The 20,857-nt window shown below is 43.9% G+C and overlaps 2 protein-coding genes across 6 annotated transcripts in view; one reads left to right on the forward strand and one right to left on the reverse strand.

Moving 5' to 3' along the window:
• Positions 1 to 324: 324 nt before the first annotated feature.
• Positions 325 to 20,857, reverse strand: part of LOC111077533 (potassium voltage-gated channel subfamily H member 8) — a 52,051-nt gene continuing 31,518 nt past the window's right edge. Inside the window, exons 7-17 of one of the 4 annotated variants that reach the window (XM_041592864.1) lie at positions 19,390 to 19,649; positions 18,816 to 19,044; positions 18,349 to 18,512; positions 13,621 to 13,822; positions 12,627 to 12,818; positions 12,442 to 12,560; positions 11,689 to 11,769; positions 8,149 to 8,244; positions 6,732 to 6,885; positions 5,839 to 5,963; positions 325 to 4,137 (exon numbers count right to left, since the gene is read on the reverse strand). In XM_041592864.1, the coding sequence (XP_041448798.1) occupies positions 2,272 to 4,137; positions 5,839 to 5,963; positions 6,732 to 6,885; positions 8,149 to 8,244; positions 11,689 to 11,769; positions 12,442 to 12,560; positions 12,627 to 12,818; positions 13,621 to 13,822; positions 18,349 to 18,512; positions 18,816 to 19,044; positions 19,390 to 19,649 (3,488 nt within the window). In that variant the 3' untranslated portion in view covers positions 325 to 2,271. Of the gene's footprint in view, positions 4,138 to 5,838; positions 5,964 to 6,731; positions 6,886 to 7,839; positions 8,245 to 11,688; positions 11,770 to 12,441; positions 12,561 to 12,626; positions 12,819 to 13,620; positions 13,823 to 18,348; positions 18,513 to 18,815; positions 19,045 to 19,389; positions 19,650 to 20,857 lie in introns of those variants that run through there. The other 3 variants (XM_022371845.2, XM_041592865.1, XM_022371844.2) reach the window with 3 other exon arrangements.
• Positions 5,284 to 20,857, forward strand: part of LOC111077534 — a 28,798-nt gene continuing 13,224 nt past the window's right edge. Inside the window, exons 1-3 of one of the 2 annotated variants that reach the window (XR_005967708.1) lie at positions 5,284 to 5,645; positions 5,800 to 5,967; positions 7,468 to 7,691. The gene's annotated coding sequence lies outside the window, so the exon portion shown is untranslated. Of the gene's footprint in view, positions 5,646 to 5,799; positions 5,968 to 7,467; positions 7,692 to 20,857 lie in introns of those variants that run through there. The other variant, XM_041592866.1, reaches the window with a different exon arrangement.

Raw genomic sequence — 20,857 nt, forward strand, 5'->3', positions numbered from 1 at the left:
CCTTCAACAAGCGACAAGAGACAACAGACAACAGATTGTGAAAAGTGGCCACCGAGCTGGATTTAATACCTCGATTGACATACGAGCCTGGGCAATCAGGTAACTGGATTATGTTAGAGAAACGTTGCCAAACGACGGACTATCAGAGCAATTGAATTAATCGCATTAAATATGGGTGAATCATACGGGCAAAGCCCCCGCAAACTCCAATAAAAGTTGATCAATTAGCAAACGCTTTTCAGGGATTATCAGTTCCAACCCGCATCCCTGCCTCCTGTGGCACAGACACAGTCAAAAGTACAAAGGGGTTTTAAAGTTGTCACATCAAGTTTATTGTTTATTGAAATATCGGATATTCGTGTATGATTTAGGTGTATAACTACATTTATTAACTTGTATATAGTCTTGATAACATTAGGTTAAAACATTTAAAAACGTTCAATAGATGCTCTCTCTGGTTTAAACTGGCTTTAATGCTCGTAGATATCAATTGAAATGTTCTGCTTAGGTTGTAGTTGTAGGCCAGTATGATTGGCTTGGCTAAAACATATGTGTAGATGTGTTTGTACACTTAACCCACATATAAAACTAACACACTTATTATCATAGAATGCTTACATCAAAGATAGAATGAAGCTCAAGTCTTTATAGTTCTTTCGAGCAAATTACAAATATACACAGATATTCAGATATTCAGATATAGTTACATATACTAAAATATACATACATAAATATACATATACCAGGATATACATATATGAGATGACGGAAATGTACACTTCAGTTTTCAGTTGAATATTTAACGATTGAACAAACACCAAATTAAACACTTTGTCGATTAATTAATGTTGCCTATCCACGCTGCGAATCACAAAATTCATTATCTTATCCAAACGATCTAAAGTTCACTTTTAAAGCAGAACTCTGTCCATTCAATAAATTTTTAGCACTCGTTACGTGCACTCGATTGTCGATTATCTTAGCATAATCTATGGTATCCCCTCCGCCACCCATCCCATCCCATCGCTGACTAGAGAAATGTGGTGGATGGGTATGGGAAAGGGTTTCGTTACAAATATTCTTTCCCATGTTTACCATATTTTCTTTTATTTTGCCATATCCATGTATACTCAATCAGGTAGCTGCAATTCCTCAAATATCCCTCTATACAGGCATGATAACATCTCCGTTTAGGAGTCGTTGATTCAATATACAGTATATGGTTAATATTTCACCCATTGTTTAAGTGATTTCAGTTGCTAAGCAAGCTCGACACACATATACATATGCATATACATATGGATACATATGCACACATATATGTAGGTACATATAATTAACATTAATCGGAGGTCTATAGATTTGTACCTTCTCTGTTCTGCCTCGTTCCGCATTCCATAGCCCGAGCCTGAGCCTGAGCCTGAGCCTGAGTCTTAGCCTAAACATTCAGATATTTGTGGTTGGCTGAGAAATATAACTTTTACTGTCTCCATCCAGCAGACTAATCTGGGTATCGGTATCTAAATATAACATTCATGTGAGCATATACATACATACATGTATGTATATTATCTAACATCTATAACTTTTTGATTAGGAAAATATATATGTATCTGTTCTTTGCACTGCACTTTCCCTGTAGACAGCCACACAGTCGCTGATGGAGTGATGGACTGCCTTTCCTGATCAACCATTCCGGACGCGGCCTTTACAAAAATAGACTAGCCTAGACAAATATACATATTTGGATCTCTCTCCATCTCTCCATCTCTCTTTCTCTTTGTGATATGCTGTACAATAAATATGTATCTGGTTCACCCACCGATGATGGACGCCTGCCTGGCTTAAATTAAAACCTTGGGAATGCGAATATAGAGTTGGAAATATAGACTTAACCTATTAAATTAAATTAAATATAACTAAGGGAAAACAACCGAATTTCGTTAATGTTTCTTACACGCTTAAATTAACCATTATTCTATCGTTTTTAGATCACTTTTAAAGACAAATGGCTGCACATACAGCTGAATAATACAACTAACTAACTAAGGGAGAAATCAATGAACAACTCAGCTCTTTTCTGTATCTTAGAGATACGATATTAAATGTAAAAGCGTCTTCGTATTTTAGTATTAATTAGGCCATAAATCACGCACGACGGTTGCATGTAAATGAGTCCACACATGCCACCCAAGCACCCTCAAACCACTCACGCATCCACGCATCCACCTATCCATTCATCCAGTCATCCATAAACAATGCCTCTTACTCTTACTTGCCACTCGAATCGCGTAGGGAGCGAGTGGATGGCAGGCCACGCAGTCCCTTCTCCAATTTGTCAGCATCGCCGGCAGAGAAGCGGAAATTCACGGCCTGGCCCTGGCCCTGGCCTTGGCTCACGCCCAGCAGGATTGGCCTTGAGCCACGTCGGGGTCCTAGTAGCTCCACACTCTCCTCTTCGTCCCTGAAATAGCCGGCTGCTGTTGCTACCACCTGTATCGGAATCGGGTTGGGGGTCTTGGCCGGTGGCGAGTACTCTGCGGTGGCCTCCGAAAGCCGTCGGTATTCTCCGCTGCGTGAGTTTTGCAACTTCCAGGAGGCGCGTCTTGTGGTGGCCACACTGGCGACGCTCTGGCTGCTGCTGCTGCTGCAGTGCACCGAGGCGCTGGTGGTAAGATTGCCAGTGCTCTGCGAGACCACGCAGCTGTTGGAGCTGGAGGTGCTGCTGGAGATGCTCGAATTGCTGCCACTTACGCTGCGTCGAATTCGCTTGGATCGCTCCTGGGGCAGAGGCGGCGCCTCGACCGATGGCGGCGGTGGAGCCATCTGCTCCTCCGATGTGAGCAGGCTGTCCGTGCTCTTGCAGCAGCTATGCTGGCTGGCCGAGTGCTTCATGGTCCAGCGAAAATCATTCGAGTTCTCATCGTCCAACGGCGGATAGATGCGTCCGGCACTGGACCCGCCAGTCGGGCCAAGCAAACGCTCCTTGGAGCCTCCCAGAGTGGGATCTGCCGGGGAGATGCATTCGTCGATGGTGTTAAGCGGCGATATCTGGAGGGTCTGTTTCTGCTGCAGGAGTTCCATTTCGTTCTTGATGGCCGGCTCGATGCCCAACAGGCCCAGGACCAGGCGCGGATTGGCCAACACGAAGCGCTCGAATGTGGGGAAGTCGATGCGGTAGAAGTCTGTCTGGGTGCTGCGATTGGCCGTCGTCCGGATCGGTTCACCGTTGGTCGCCGCTGTCTCCGGGGATGCCTGCGCCGATTTCGAGCTGACCGCATTGCTGCCCGGCAGCTGCACATCGCGGCCCCACACCTCGGGCGGATGCGAAGAGCTCCTGTGCATAGGCGCCACCTCTGGGCCACCACCATTGGGCAGGTGTCCGCCCATCAAGTCCAAGCCAGCAGCATCAGCCAGGCCCAATCCGGAGCGAGAGGCGACACCTCCGCTGATGTTCGGAATGGAGCGGGCCGGCTGGAATTTTAGGGAACTGTGCGACGTCATGGCCGTGGAGGTGAAGGCCATCTCCTGCAGGGCGGTTATCGCGTTGCGCACCTCCACGCTCAGCTGGGCGACGTCCTGGTGCAGGGTGGAGACCTGCGAATCCAACCGCTCCAGCGATGGCCGCTTGCCAACCGCCGGCTCCTCCCCTTCGGTGTCTGGCTCCTCGAACGAGCCTCTGTCCAGGCTGCAGGCCGCATTGAGATTCCGGTGCCGCTTGTTCGTCTCTCGTAGCGTGATCAAAGAGCGTCCGCGCTGGTTCAGCCGCTGGTTGCGTGGGCTGCCCATTCCGAGTAGTGGGGATCGTGCCGCATGAAGCGGAGAAGCGGTGTTTACGCTGTGCAGCGGCGAGGGTGTAGCCCCACCGGCCGCAGCCCCGCCGGCCGGAACGGCACCATTCTCCTTATCTGCACGCCCCTCCTCGCCCTCCTCGCGGTTCTCGTCGTCCTCGCTGATGCTGGGCAGCGGGAAGGAGGGACCGATGTCCGAGTCCTGGTTCTCGTAGCCCTCGCGCAGGTTGTAGGTCAGGTCGTGCTGGATGTCATTGGCGAACTGTTGCTGGTATTCGGGGTACAGCCGAAGCACCTCCACAAGTCCGCCCATGTGGACGCACTTCAGGTCGCAGTAGGTGAGCGCCTGTGGGGGGAGCAAAGGAAAAGAACAGACAGAAAGTGAGTCAAAAGCCGTTTGGCGCTAAGCGATTATACACTTGGTTCTGAGGGGCTGAGGGAGGAGGGATCCGAATCTGTATCTGCAGCGGGGTCCGTGTCTGGGTGTGAGCCGGAGGCCTGGAAGCTGTTTGTACCCATAAACAAGATACAAAAGCTGAAACAGCGTGGGATACAGGATAGCAAAGGGTGTATTGGTTCAGTTTGAAAGCTCATGACAAGGCAGAAACATTGCCATGGAGAGACCTTATACGAGTAGCTATATACCTTTCATTACTCAACCTTCAAGGGGTATTCATCAGTCAGTCAACTACTCCCGCCTTCCACTAGCCGCACATTTTAATGTTGACGCCTTGCGTCTTGTATTCATTACAAAGTGAAGAGCGCCATCTTGGCGTTTACACACTCTCTCGCACACACACACTTAAAGCGAACGAGGGGGCACGCTTAAGTAACACTCATACGACCCATGCCCCCAACACGACGTGGCGCATACAAGGGGCGCTGAGCGGTGCTGCCAGCTGGCTTCTGCGAAAACACACTCAGAAAGTCTGCACTTTATTTTCTCGAGGCAGACATGCAAATAAACACGAGATAAAAGCAAAGGTAGGGATAAGCAAGAACAAAAAGGTATGTAAGAAGACCGAAAATCGGGATACTCTATGGGGCTCGGCTCAGCTATCCAGGATCCAAGAAGCTCCACATGCCAATAAACAACCAATGCACATCTCACAGGATCTTCCTTATAGCCATTTCCAACAGCTTGACAGTAGCATAAAACCCTCTGAATGAGGGCATGCCAAAGAAGGAGACAAGAGAAAAGGTGTACGAGGTGTCTCTCTGTCTGCTCAAACTATGTTTAAATTAAACATTTCTCAACTAATTAAGCTACAAACAAATTGGAAATTCTTTGTTTTAGCCATTGTGCACAGACGTCCCACCCACCAGGCGAGAGTGGATGGCAATTAATTAGGCGTGAAGCTTTAGTAACCGAAACCGCCCCAAGATTATTGCCATAATTTAGAATGGAGGGAAGGCCGACGGGGGTGGACAGGCATTTAAGCCCCATTGACTCTGTGCTGGCACAGAAGGAGAGTATTCTCAGTAAAACGTGAACTGTGCTGTGCAACCAGGTTGAAACGAAACCCTGAAGCCTCTTGCCCCGTACCATACTACAGGCAGTGGGAGAGCATTGCATTCTGTCTCTGGACGCGACGTGATAAAGTTTACGACAAGCGAGATGAAATTGAACTCGATTCAAGTTAGAACTTCATCTAAAAACAGCCTCGAGAACGATAAAAAATATAATTAAAGGGCAGACAGAAATAGTCGGGGAAGCAGACAGAGAGAAAGCGTAGTAGACAATTATTCTGCTTTTTTTTTCATTGGAAAATAAGTTAAAGAGTGTTCGATGGAGCTATTTCTTCTATATCTTTGTGTGTAATATTTTAACAAAAGAAAAGCCAATTGTCCACGGTAAATATCTCTTCATCAGTGCTTTTTACTTTTGCCCTCTCCCTAGTTTGAGGAACGAGCGTAAAATGAATTACCAATGAAAGGAAAATAAATTCTATTTAATTACTGCATTGCCAACCTGCTTTTAAATACTTTCACTGCCACACGGACACAGATCACCCTCCGCTATAAGCAGTTACTCACTGTTACTTACCTTTATATCGCTGCTGCTGCGGACGACAACATCCTGGCCAGCGCTGTTAGTGGTGGCCGTCATCTGGCCATTGCTTGTGGCCACCAGGTGCACGTTGATGTCGGAGCCGACCAGGTCACCCTTACCTATGTGAGTGGGGGAGAGAATGGCAGCGAGAGAGAGAGAGAGAGAGTGTTAAAGGTCAATCTCGTTAATCGGGGGCACAGCCCCAGCTCAGTGTCTCAGAATCAATGAGCATAAAAATAGAGCCTAGCATTTGTCTAGGGGGCCCAAAGTCGATTTCAATGTCAATGTAGCAGTGGATGATGACAAGGACGATGCCTGCCTTGAATGAATAAACAACCAGATGACTCCCCCGGCCACCATAGTGTCAATGCAGGCAGTGGAAATGGGCAAACAGCCAGAAGCGAATGAACTGACGAAAGTTCAATAAACGCTCAAAGTCGAAACATAAACAGAATCAAAATTTGTCATTTCAAACAATCGATAAATGAATAAAATAAACTAAAATCAAACAAATAAAAAACGCAAATAGAAATGATAAAATAAGGAATGTCGGAATTTTGGATATTTAATTAAATAAAAATGACTTGAAACAAGAGTAAATATTTCTAGAGAGTGGAAAAATTCCATACATATAGTTATTCTCATAAGAATGAAAACAAATTAAATTAGTTTATGCAGAAATGACAAGTAAGGAACATAGCTTCGATAACCGACACATTAGATACCCTGTACGCTTGGAGTTTCTACGACAGATATATGTATATAAATGGCTATACTCGTATCTAAAATGTTCGTAAAAACTGAGAGAATCGGCGACTGTCGATGGTAAATCATGTTGCGATCGACAGGATAATTTTCAAATTATATATGTTATATTATACACTCACCCAAAATGGCCACAACCATATCGTCCTTGATCACCTCCATGGAGCCGTTGCACAGATAGTAGATGTAGTTGAGGGCATCGCCTTTGTGGATTAGATATTCGCCGGGTGCGCAGAAGTTCGTCTTTATGTGCAGCGACAACAGCTTCAGGCAGCCCTGCAACGAGACCACCCCGCAAACAAAATTACAAATACAAAATGGATCCGATTCTGGTCAGCTCGAACAATTGTTGGTTGGGGTCGACTGCTGGATGCCGACTCCTCCTCGATGGCGGTTGCAGGCATTAAGCTCAGCGGTTGCCGCGCTTTATTTGCGCAATGAAACAAAACGACAACAGCTGTGTCCTTGCCCTGAAATGTCCTGCGGTCGCCCACCAACAGCCACCGCGTACCCCTCCCTCTGCTCGCATTTGGCCACGATAAGTGGCTTAGAGCGCGCTTATAACTGTTGAGTGGTTTTTATTTGCACAAACTCTGCCTTACTGAATGGGCTTTATGAATGTTCGCACTCCCCTTTGCGCGCTCACTCTTCCGCTCACTCGACCGCTTTTTGTTTAGATTCGTTTTTGTTTGCGCTCTATTTTATTCAAGTTGCATTTGATTAGGAAGGAGCAGAGTCACGCTCTCCCTCTCTCTCTGAATATATTTGTTATCAACACAATTCTGAATTCACTTTTCTACTTTCACTCTTTAAGAAATTCCCATTTAACCTAGACATCAATTTTGTTCCTTCTTTCAGCAGTCCTGTTCTGAACTGAACTGAACCGTAAATAAGAAATCAATTACTCCGTGAAGGGCAGACCGAAGTAAGGCACACAAAGCGGAGCTTAACTGCACAAGCACCTTCTGCGAAAATCGTGTCCATCAGCAGCCAGCAAAAACACTCACACAAAAAGTCGTAAGGGTCCCATTGCTAGGTAAGCTTTCAGAGGCTGACAAGGGTATTGACATTGGGCATCGTAAACTACTCAACTTTGGCGAACTTCTGTTGCTGCACTCGGATTTTTGCGTACAAATTTTTGCCTAAAACCTTTTTCATGCTCCGCTTCAGACTCTGGCTGGGAAACAGGGCCAAGCTACGCGCATAAATTCGATGTGCCAGAAAGTTTACCTGTGACCAGAAGTCGGTCTATGCGTAGATGTGTACGAGTATGTATGTATGTAACTCGCACGACTATGTACATATGTATGTATGTACGAAGGCAAGCCGCACCTCAATATTTCTGTTAAGCCCGCAGTTGACTTTTGACTGCTCCAGAATCCTCCCCCCCCCAAAGCGACGGCCGTTCGCTCCGCTTTTCTGATTAGTTTGCCATCGTTGCCATTTCGTTCCATTTGTCTGGCCCGAATCGCTTTCAAAGCGTCCTCCTCGTCGACCCCTGAAAGAGAGCATTCACATACCCAGATGTCCCCCACTCACCTGTGAGGCAGCCTCGAATATCGGTAGCTGTAATATTTCACGGTGGAGATGCATGGAGACGTCGCCACGCAGCTCTTCGGGAAATTCGCGTAGCGTCTGAAAGAGGGGGCAAAACCCAAAAAGAAGAAAAGTAAGATGTAGATGTAGATATAAATATATGTATTGAAAGAGTAAGAAGCAGATATAAGCCCACATCTATGCATGTATGTATGTATGTGAGAGCGACAAGCAGTACACGTGAAAATTGAATTGCAAGAAAATTGTAATAGAAATGTTTGGCATCATTTTACTCGGTCACCAGGGAAATGTTGGGCTTTCGCTTTCCCCATATTGCTAGTCATCTGGAATACATATAGCGTACAACCATAAGGGAAAATTAATTTTTAAAAATAATTTTAGCCTCGCTATCGCTCTCAGGGCACGCTCCCAGCAACTACGGAACACTCGAGTGAAGCATAGCAAATAACCAACGGGTCTTAACATGGCAACGAACATTCGTTGTCTTTGTTTTCATTTACTTATATATGTATATACATATGGGCATATATATATATATATTTACATATATGTGTATGTATAGTAATATTTGATAATTGAATCGACAACTTTCTACACTATCTACAATACAGAAGAGCCTATTTTTCCTTTATCCTCTCCTTATCAATCGTTTTCAGGTGTGTGTCGTGTCGTTTCGATTCTTTACATTTTTATTATGCTTCATCTATTTTTAGGCTTGACGCCAGTGATTGTCGGGTGGAAGGAAGTCGTATTGCAAGGAGTTTTAATGGGAAAAATTGCACCCCCTTACATCTCTCTGCTATTACCGCTCCTGTTCACTTCTGTGAATTCCTGTGCTACTTAGTGGGAAATGCGCCCATTGAACTATTTTCCAACTAATTCGAAATATTCATCAAATGACATTTCCAAAGTAATTTTATATGGAATTGTTTAGTCGTAATACAAGATATTCTCCAAATTAAATTTCCACAGAATTGCGGTTTTGGAATTGGTTAGATTATGAGCATGAATCAAATTTAAATCTTTAAATAATTTCTCAGCTCGTGTATCTACATATGAATTTCAATTAACCCCAAATAAGCCTTTATCTATCTCCGCATTTGTGGCCTTTGTAACCGTACCTACCTGTGGAGGGTGCACAGATGAGTATGAATGCATTTTCTACTAATTAATTAATATTGTAAACATTCCTCAAATGACATTTTCAAAGAAATACGGTTGGGGCAGTTCTTTGGCAGTGCCCTGCACCCGAATTTCAATTAAATTGATAAATAGTTTCGGAACTGTTTTATGTTTTCAATTCAATTAATACAAAATGCACCAATGTAAATCAAATTACCGAAGCCACAGGGTCGGTCAGATATTAATTAAAAATTTACTTTTTGCTTGCAAATATTTCGTGAAACTTTCCCACACACATTTATGGTAAAATGTAACGAATATTCAGACAATGGAGGGAACATTCGGGGTAACCACGCATAACAAGGCAGGAAAAATGTTTGAAAGTTTTGTATTCGCTGTGCTTAGGCTTCATTCTTTGAATACCCTTTCATGAGGCATCTTTCCATCTTTTGGTGCACAAATTTAACGCCATACAAGAATATTTAACATAGTTTACGATGCATCTGCAAAGGGCATCTTCATCTTCGGATTCCAAAGTTGGTGTTTAGTTCTTTACTGTTTTTGGGTGTTTCTGCTTGCCCCCGAAAGACCCATTCGCATGGAATTGTTATTTATTCGCTGCCCTCTGCTTCATTGTGCAGAGAAGTGTAAAATATTCTACATTAATTGCGAACACACACACACGCATCGGCCAATAGGCCGAAGCCGAAGCCGTAGCCGTAGCCGAAGCAGATGCTGGTGTTTGGATTGCTGTTTGAAATTGTAGCATGCCAAAGAGCAACGGGGGGCCAGGGAATCCTCTGACGTTTTGCCAGTTAATTTTCATGCGCAATAAATTAACAATTTAATTTACTGCCACAGCCTGCCACTGTGGCACCGCTACTGCTTCTGCCCCATTTTGTTAGCTATAATTTGTGGACTTCATTGGTGCATGTGTGTTTGTATGTTTTCCATGTAATTAAATTTAATTCAATTTGATTCAGACTTTTGAAAATAAGTTTACGAGTGTTGTTGCGTTCACTCCTGGCTAAGTCTATGAAAATGCATGCACAAATTTCTTTAACTAATTCGGTTCCGTAAACGGCCCTTGATTTTTAATCAGCCCAGAGAGTCCATGTGCAATGCCATCGTCCAGCTAACTGGAATACCTTTTGCGGAAAGCTGACAGGAACCGTCAAGTGCTCGGGTGTGCAAACTTCAAAGGCTGTCCGCGCTAATTAATTAGCTGCCCTGAAGCCCCCAAATATGCACTGCACGTGCTCGCTCGCTCCCTGGGTAAACAGACTGAGCCACTGACTTGCAGATATAGCGGAGAAGTTACTTGAAGAGTTTTTAATTAAAGCCATTACAATGAAGCAGGCAGAATGTTGTTTGCCATTGTCCACTGAATTGTGATAACAATTAGCGAGGGGCTGCAGCTTCCGAGTACGTCATTTAATGGTGCCACAAGTTGGGGCAACAAAGTTGTACATCAGCTGCAGCTGTCTAGCACTCTATGAAGTCAGCAAAATGTCAGCCAACAGTTGACCAAAGTTTCACTAAGTTCAAGTTCAAAATAAGTTCAAAAGTTCAAGTTATGAAAAAGTAGCAGCTAACTTCAATATTGACTTCTGATGACCGGCAATCAAAAGATTCCATATAAATATATAAGAAATCGCCTGTCTTTTGTGAATGGAGACTGTTAGATACATCCAGTTCACTCTGCTGCAGTCATTTGCGAAAAAAGTAACTCTTATTCATGCTACGATCCACCTGGTGGAAGCAAACGAGAAAGCCCAGATTGCTGGCCACCGTCCTGGCCGCCTTCTGTTATTCTTTTTGAATTATTGTAATTTCAGAGTTTTAATTAAAATATAGATTCAGTGGCTGAGATATATGTATGTTGCCCAATCATACAATTCGATATTTAATTTTGGTTTTTGTCATGAGTGACAGCAATGGACAGCACTGAAATTCATGTTAAAATACCTGCAAGCTGGCAGCTGAACATGAATGACGTGGATGACCAATCAAAGGATGACCAGGCATTTGCCGTTTAACCCAGTGGCAATCAATAAGTCAGAAATATCCACAGCACAAACCCGAATATATGTGGTAAATGTATTGTGGGTGTGAACCCTATGGGAATTTGCTTAATTAAAAGCCCAGACGTACATATGTATGTATGTACACATATTGGAAATGCCTGGGGCAAGCCACAAGTCCAGCCAGACTGAAGGGCCTGTCCAAAGATTTTCCGCTGCGTCGACAACTCTGCCAATCATTTTTTTTTTTGGGGCGAAAGTATAAATGATTTACGAGACACGCACACAAATGTATGTACATATACTTGTATAGAGAGAGTGAAAGAGAGAGAGAGAGAGAGATGTGTGTGGTATCCCCATGGGACGCAAGGCTTACCTCGTATATGTCAATGCCGTGGCTTAGAGACCAGGATGTCTGGAAGTAATCCTCAATGCGTTGCTTCAGCTCCTTGGGCATCTGAAAAAAGAAATCACAAATTTTAATTGGGTTTGCTTAGTTTGCCCCCTTTACGATCATGGCGGTTAATGAGGTGCACTATCTTCTATCTGCCATCTCTATCTCTATTCATCTCTCCATTCTCCCACCCAGCACTTTTCACTTCATTTGCATGCATTGCGCGGCTTAGGGCTGCACAAATGCGCTTAATTGTGCAGAGCATTGCGTATACGTATGCCTAATGGAGCAACGTGCAAGTTTGTCCTATCATCCACAGGTTGCAGTAGCAGTCCACAGTCTGCCCCAGACTCATACTCACACAAGGGCAGTAGAGGTTGAGTGCAGATATGCTGGAATCAGCAATTCATGGCCTCTCCATGCTCCCTCCCTCAATTGCTGTGCCCAACGTTGCGTGGCATATGGAAAGTGTGCACTGCATTTTAATAAAACCCATCGAGGGCACTTGGGCAAGTTCTAGTGGGGTGACGTCCTGGGGTTTAGTCATTTCCTGTGCGCGTGCGGTTTCAGCTTGAGTGTCTTTCGATGTTCTCAAAAACTCATTCTCGGAATTTAGATGTGGCCCCTATTCCTATTGTTCTTCGATTTACACCAAAGATGGCGGAAACTATCGATTTCTACGTACCCTTTCGCTCTATTTATGCAATAGTTTGCTATATTTCCAATCACACTTACATTATGCAATGCCACAAAATCTTTTAGATCGCGCCACTTGCTCTCGTAGAGGGATCGCCGGGAGTACATGCGCTGAATGATGGCCGTCACATTACCAAAGACCACGGCATGCATCAGAGCTGAATAAAGAAAAATATCCACATAAATATGGAGGAACAATTTGTGCAACAAGGCGGTGTACATACCTCCAATTAGCATCATAATAATGGTGAAGACCTTCTCGCACGTGGTATTGGCGGATACATTGCCGAAGCCCACCGATGTGAGACTGGTAAAGGTGAAGTACAGGGCCGTCGAGTAGGTTTCCGCCGTCGTCAGGATGGCCACAGTGGCATTCTTTCGTTCGGCCAGCAGCTGCAGCCACCCTGTAAAAAATACTGGAGGCATTAAGTACGGAGGGGCGGGGATGGAAGGAAAGCGAAAAGAAAACTGGTTTAGTATTGGAAATTCGGCCAAACAAATTGTGCTAATCAAATTGACAATGACTGGAATTAACTTTCCAACTCCTGGCAGGTCCCCCAGTCACCCCCCCAGTCACAACATTCCATACGCCTCTCCCCTGTGGTAGTCTGTCAGTCATTCAGTTGGGAGTTCGTGCCCAAATCCGGAAAAAGTTCCAAGCACGGACCGGAAACGTCAAACAGAACTTTTTGTGTCTATCCGGCTGGCACTTCGTGCCAAGTAACTGCCAATTTGTGAGAGGATTTTCGCAGGCACAGCTTTCCCCCACGTTGTTGAGCCACCTCCCACAGGCACTTTCAATATGAATTTATTTATGTGTATTTATGTGACTGATAAAGTGCTAGAAATATCATAATAAAAAGTTTCTTTACGCTCTCTGCCTTTGCAGCAAATGTTTTCAATTACAAAGCATTTTGATGATTTGATTTGATGTTCTTTAAACTTTGTGCCAACAAAATATGTACATTAGCCATAGGTTGAAATGATGTACATACATATGGGGGGGAGAGCAGATGTCGAAGGTGATGTGTGGCGCGTGTGTGTCGCCCGAGGGTAGCACCCAGCACCCGGCGAAAGAGACACAAATTCAGTTAGCACCCAGTGAGGCATCCCTTTTCGACTGACCACCCAACCTAACCAAATTACTGGCCATCGTCCACACATGCACACAGGGACCAGTACCAGTACCAGGACCAGGAACGGGACCTTGACACTTACCAATGTTGCTCTCGGGGAACCATTCGTACTCCTTGACCGCTATCACGTACCAGATGCAGGCTAGCCAGTGGGCGGCCAGCGTGAAGGAGAACATCAGCAATGTCAGTATCATGGCCGTGTGCTGCGAGTATCGATCAATTTTTTGCAACAACCTAGCCAAACGCAACAGTCGCGTCAATTTCACAAGATGGATGTGCGACTCCTGTGCACGGTGAGCGGATATGCAAAAAAAAAAAAATCAGGAGTGTTATAGTCGATAGTTACAAACATAAGATACCCTATAATAAGTACTTATACTAGTACTAGCTTATAACTAATCATTCACTCAATGCCCAATGCAATGGGTGGAATAATTATTTGTGTTTTCATTGGTAACATACAAACGTTTCATTGGAAAAGTACTTTACGAATGTGATAAGCAAACGAAAAGTTTCCCATCTCTGAGAGCGAAATATATGCCCTAAGACTCGAGGGTATTGGATAGTGGGCATAAAAAGCGTTGTATTTTGCCGGTAAGGCGGTTCCCTCGAAGGTTATTAAAACGTAAAAGTACAGTGACAAAATACAAACATGTTTCGGGCCAGACTCCGCCTATTCCGCGTTTGGCCATTCATTTTTCTCCGGTTCGGTTGCCGTTTCGGTTTCGCCCACACTTTCGGGCTTCTTATTCAACTTTTCACTTTAATCCTGAACTTTGGTCGCATTTTTAGGGCATCACATTTTCCGTTATGAGTGTATGCACTTGACCTGCGAAGGGTCCACTAAAAAACCAAATTGACAACTTCCGCCGAAGGGACGAAATCAGGCAAAAGGCAAAAAGGATGCCATCAAAAAAGATGAAAATGAAGCTAAAGAGGGGTGTTGAGTGGGAGTGGGAAAGTCTTATGTAAACATAAACAAGCTTATCGGTGGGACGTTGGCTCCCAGAGAGAGAACTTGACCAAATTGAAGGCTAATGCCGTCGTTTAGTTCTACAGCGCCATAAGCGGACATTTTTATTTCTTTTTGTTGATTGCCGCTGACGAAGCGGCATCTTTAAAATGGCATCTAAGTAATGGGGCACGGATTATGTGGTCTGTCCTTCATTCTCCCTCTTTCTCACTCTTTCTCACTCTCTCCCACTCTCTTTCTATCTCTCGTATTTTCTGACTTGCAGCAACAAGTTCCTTAGGTGCGAAAAGGAGAAAATGATTTTAAAAACTTCTTGGCGGAGGCTTTGTGCTGTACTTCCATAGACAGATACCGACTGCGTCGGTTTTCTCTCTTTTATTTATGCAGTCTATACATCTAAATGCACAGACCGTGCGTTTCGGGTTAGTTCAGTCAATAGTTCAGACTCTTATCTATAGTAGTACCTACCCAAGATGTTTTCTATGCCTCAATCTGTTGGAAAATTCGATTATAAACCCAACACTTTTTTATCTTCCGCGAAAATTCCCATAAACTTTCCTTACATTTCTGATACGCACTGTACTGGTGTTCGGCGTGTGTTTTTTGACAAAACATCAAGGGCTGCCACTGGCATTACCACTGCCGCCGCTGGCTGGCAAATTGTGCGGCGCTTTCACTTTCTTTCTTTGCCCTCCACTCACCCAACTCTGCTATCTCGCTACCTCTCTCTCTGCCTCTGCCACCATTCTTCGACTTCCTCTTTCAATGTCCATTTCGTTGCTCAAGTTTTTGCGCTGCCTTGCCCTACGCTCTTTTTGTTTACTCATTACATTGTCTTGGACAGAGACAGCAGCGGCAGAGGCACTGGCACCCACTTTATCAGCAACGGTATTCCTGAATGTAGCATTGAATCTCACAAACACTAAATGTACTTCCACAGCCGATTTCGTGTAGTTTCGTGTTCCTCACGCAATCATACGATCACATTTGGTGTCCATTTCCACTTTCTTACTATTTAATTTATTTCTGAAAGAATATATATTGAAGCACTCTTGAAGCGTGGACAAACCAAAATTCCAAACTATGTATGTCTGTTCAGCAAATTCAAAAAAGTTTCGGAAATACCATTATTGGCATCGTATACACTGTACAGCCTGGCATCCAAAAGGAACAAACAAAAGCGACAGCCTGACGCGTGACTCAACGAAAGTCTCCACGGTTTCAACTTGGTTTCTCTCTTTTCGCTTCTCTTCTCTTTTACTGACTGACTGCCTTTTTGGGGTCCCAAAGATAATTAAAACTTTGAAATAAACTAAATATGAAAAAGTTTCAAGTGCATTAGCTCAAATTGTATGCAAAGCGATGAAGTGCTAGTACAAAAAAACGAATATGAAAGTATAAATGTATAGATGTATAAAAATCTAAAAGTTTCGAGTCCACAATACATTCACAAATTACTTTTGCTATTCTGGTTGTTCTGTTCCGAAGAAGCGGGATGCGAGCGTTCTAGCGAGGGTTCTGTTCTGTCAATTAGAGTATATTAAAGTTCTATTGAAACTTTCTGTATCAGTTTTGGCCAGAAGACAGCGGGCCAAGTGTCAGCTTTAACCTTTTGGTTGCCCTTGGAGCCGACTATGGAAAGGGCAAGGAGGCTTTCATTTGCTCAGAGCAACGAAAGCGGAAGCTGGCAACGAAACCGCTAAGTAAACCGCAGCAAATGTCATAATGTGTTTCCTATGACGCAGCAGAAAATATAAATCAATAAAAAACAGAATTTTACTTTTTAAACAGAATTTAACAGAAATGATAATCCAGTATTGTTGGTTGTCCCGGTCCCACCTCGCAGGATATCCTTGAAATGTCAATGAAGGCTGCGACAGCATTTCCTGCTCGCACAATCACAAGCGCTGTCCACTTCACAGGGAACTCAAAAGATACAACACAGAAAGAAAGACAAAGAAAAGAAATACAGAACAAGGAGCCATTTCTACTGAGCTTTAGAACCGAGACTTTCGATACCCTAGCAGACTAATTGTGAAGAAACACATTTAACAATCACATGATATGGTAATCTGATGTTGCCTTTTCCCTCTTTTATGTATCTCAATGTCTACAGCAATGGTATACATAAATACCCATTTTTCATGAGTTTCATATGCATTCATAAAAATAACTTTAAAAGCCATGAAAGACGATGCAAGCTATATCCGCTTTATATGGGGCCCGGAAATACTCTTTTCCCTCTTTTTGCTAAATCTGGCCAGAGTCGTAATACCCTGTGACTGGGTATATAAAGCGAAAAGTAAAAGCAAAATAACGTAAGCCGTTGCGTTGCCTCACGAGCGGCGGCTTTGTCCGTGTCTGTCGCACCACAACTGCTCGAGGGTCGAGTGCTGTTCCCAGTGTTTCCTGGCATGGTATGGTCTCCTCTGCTCTGCTCTGCTGGACAGTGGCGATGTCGTACTACCATTAACTGCACTTTAAGCTTTAGGGCATCAAGGTCCTGGCACTACTATTCAAGGGCAGACTGTTTTGGGCTTGGAATAGGCATTACTTTTAGTGCACATTTGGGTCACGGCCTTGTCTACTACTTGCCTACTTAACCTGTGCGAGTAATTACAGCAAAAGCCAGCTCTGTCCGGGAACAGTTTGGCCAATTTAATCGGCTTAATGAGTGCCAGCTGCAAAACTTAAATGATCAAGTGCCATCCGAAATGGGGTTGTGAAATGGTAATTGACTATTAAATCCTTTTGCAAGAATTCACTAAATTTAAAATATAACATCAAATGAGATAATAACACGAGCAGAGCAGGAAGGTCGATCATACGCATAGCTTGAATGCAGCTATGGAATACTAAAAGGAATATGCAACAACGCCAAGTGCAATAAAGGTCTCGTGGTCGTTGTCGCGCTTTTCAGAATGACATTATTGCATTTGGCATTATTGCATGCATTGAATTTAATATGTAAAAGGTGAGACATACCTCTCGCTTATTGCCGTTCAATACGTGGCAGACACGCAGAACAAGACGCACTGAATGGCCGGAAAGCCTCATGTTTATATCACACAAACATACATACATATATCATAGATATGCATATCACTTCTTAATTGTGTTGATTTCACTCTCTCCGTTTCTCTTTTTACTGAAATCAGTAGCTGCACAAATCTTTTACGCATATAAATGTACATATGTATGAGCATGCCACATACTGCTCTTTAATTTAATCCTTTTTTCCCACTGTTTGTAGAAGCCTAAGCTGTGCGAGGTAGAGTAATGTAAAGCTTTTTGTTCATGTTCAAACTGAATGTTAATCACCACCACACAGTGCCATGCTAATAAGATAACTCTATTATTCCGCACCACACCATTCACTTTTCAACATAATCGGATTTGGGAGCCAGTTCTTAAAATGGTGAACTTCCGAATATGCATTATGCATGTGGCCGAAACAGTTTTATGCAAATCTTTTAAGTCCATTTACCACTGGAAACTCTGGCCATAAATGATTAATGTCATGGGTCTGTGGGGCCAGAAAAGTCAAGAATGGCACGCCGCAATAGCATTTCAGAATTTCATCCAACAATTTGTTCAAACTTCGAGCAAAAATACTTGTGGTATGTACATACATATGTAGTTATATATTTAAGTGGGAGGGTATTGGTTGGTACTAAATAATCGCAGTCAAGGGCAAAAGTAGTCCATCATCTTATCAGTGGCACAACTTCTTAAATAAAACACCTAAATATATAATGCAAAACTGGCATTTATATTCAAAGCCCACTGGCGGCAGCATTCATGCAACTGCTGCTTTCAGGCGTAAGGATTACTCACCTCGCCGTCATACAAATCGGAGGCATACAGATGATCAAAGGGCAAAGCGGCGAGCAGGTCCAGGGCAAACCAGCCTCGGAAGTAATTGATGGCAATCTGCTTGGAATTGGACACGACCTCACCTTTGCGCGAGACGAAGGTCGTGCGGAAGTTCAGCAGAATATCTGCAATAAAACGCCAATAAAGGTAAACGGTGAAACAATGGTCGACAGATAAATGTTTATAAGCCTCGCAGCAGCAGCGAGACAAATTCAATTTCTCTTTCCTTCCCCAATGGATGCAGGCAGCAGGTCCAATCATCATAATGATGATGATGATTGTTGCTCCTGGTTTGTGTCCTCTTGTCTGGCGTCCGAACAACAGGTTGCCCATAAAAAAGGGCAACAATGTCCAAGTTGAGTGGGACTCTCTCTATATATATATGCTTGTGTGTGTGTGTGTGTCTGTCAATGGGGGGAAAAACTCACCTACTATGAAAAGCGCCTCCACAATGACATCCGAGACCATCGTCTGGCGATCCGCTTTGGCAAATGCTGCATTGTAGGGCACCATTAGGGCCACATAGAAGGTGGCCAGAAGTATGACCCAGTCCCAGAAGCCTTTGAATACACCGTAATGGGGCAGAATCAAGCGTGACTTTTTTATCGATTGTGTTTTGTATTCGGGAAACGGAGCCTCGGTTGAATGCATAAAGTTCTGCAAAAGAGAAACGTAGAAAACCAAATCCCAAAATGACATGAAAAGTGAATTAAATAAATACGGCAGGGCACAGCGATTATTTGGCAACGAATTTTAATTACGTTAAATGAAAAGTCCCCCACCTCTGAAACTTTATCAAAGAATAGCAACAGCAGCAGCAGCAGAAACAACAACAACAAAAACCCCGTGCACCAACAACAACAAAGATCGACATCAAAAGGTTTGATTTCATTTAACGTGCAAAGCAACGGTGTTGGCTTTGTGGCTGCTGCTGCTGATGCTGCTGCTGCTTCTGGTGCTGGTTGGCTATACGGTTAATCATCCTCCGGGTATCATACTCACATTGCCCAGCTTCAATTTGGTTTTGACACCACCCTTTTCGGGCTTGTAGTGCCCCGAGAGTTGGTACAATACCGCACGACTGCGTCTACGTCCCATGTTGCAGCCTGCAGGCACATCCAAATTGTTGCCCTCTCCGGCCTCCACATCGCCATCGCTATCCGTGGGACCGCCCAGTCCAGGCAGGCCGCCCAGGCCCAGCATTCCGGCATTGGACCCGGCCCGGAACCGAGCGCCCAACAGTGCAGCTGTAAGGGCAAAAACTTACAGAGTCGCAACAAAAAACCCAAACAAAATAATGAGGAAAAATGAGCGAGCGTAACGTTAGCGTGACAGGAGAGAGGGAAGGAAAAGGATTGGGTGTCGTTGGGGTATACGAGTTGGTTTTTCGGGGTTTTTATAATTACAATGATTTACCGGATCGGTGTTAAGAGAAGAAAGAGCACAAAGAAAGAGAACACATAGAATTGTACACATAAGACACGGTGAATTCAATTTAATTTCAAGTTTATGGTTTTCTTATTTAATTCATATGGTTTTGTTTTTTATTTGCACCTGTACATCAGGGTGTAGGGGGGGGACAAATGGTGTTTAGTTTACTTTTCATTTTTAAGGCCTGTGCGAGATGCGTGTGTGAAGTGAGAGAAGTGAAGTGAAGAGTGCCGCTAGTGTGTGTTTGTGTATCACTCAGTGTGTCTCCCTTTTGCTCGGCTATGCTGCTATATGTAGCATGTACATATATGGCAATTGGATGCATATTATGTACCCCTATTCAATTGCAGATCCTTTCAATTGAAAGCTCTGATTTCAGACCTTAACAATTTAATTATTGCCTGTTTTTGTGTTGGTCAAATATTTAAACAGCCTCGGACATTCCGGGAAATGTAGCGAGTAAACAGCACATTGTATAGCCCAAGCCCACCCTGAATACAATACGATAAGAATGTACTCCCATGCACATCCAATATCCCCCCACGATAGTCCATAATTTGTTTTGTAAACAATTCAAACTCGTAGGAGGAATGGAGCCGCCGAAACCACAAAGCAAGCTCATTAAATTGAACTTAATTCTATTTGGGGCGAACCGCAAATACAGGCTCTAGCTGTGAGGCATGCGACATGCAATAAATTACAATTAGGTTGATTGTGAAAAATAGCCCCAAAATGAATTTCATGCGTTTCCCATCGCAGAGTATACTAATTATTACATAAAAAGGATAACAAAATTATGCAAATAAAAAAACAGAACCCAGCCGAACTAAACCCAACTGAGCAGAAACGTTTCCTCATCTGCATTTTTGTTTTCCAGAGGTGACTATAAATTTGATTTCAATTTTGAGTCCCGCCCACAGTCCAGTCCAAGTCCGGTTGGGACCTTTTCAGACTTCTGCCGTCATATCAAAATGCCAATTAAGCTCCGTCCGGCACCTCCGTGAACCGTTACCAAGGCAGCAACAAATACAGTACCAGA

This window comes from Drosophila obscura, unplaced genomic scaffold (assembly GCF_018151105.1).
Source record: "Drosophila obscura isolate BZ-5 IFL unplaced genomic scaffold, ASM1815110v1 contig_186, whole genome shotgun sequence".
Classification (NCBI taxonomy): Eukaryota; Metazoa; Arthropoda; class Insecta; order Diptera; family Drosophilidae; genus Drosophila; species Drosophila obscura.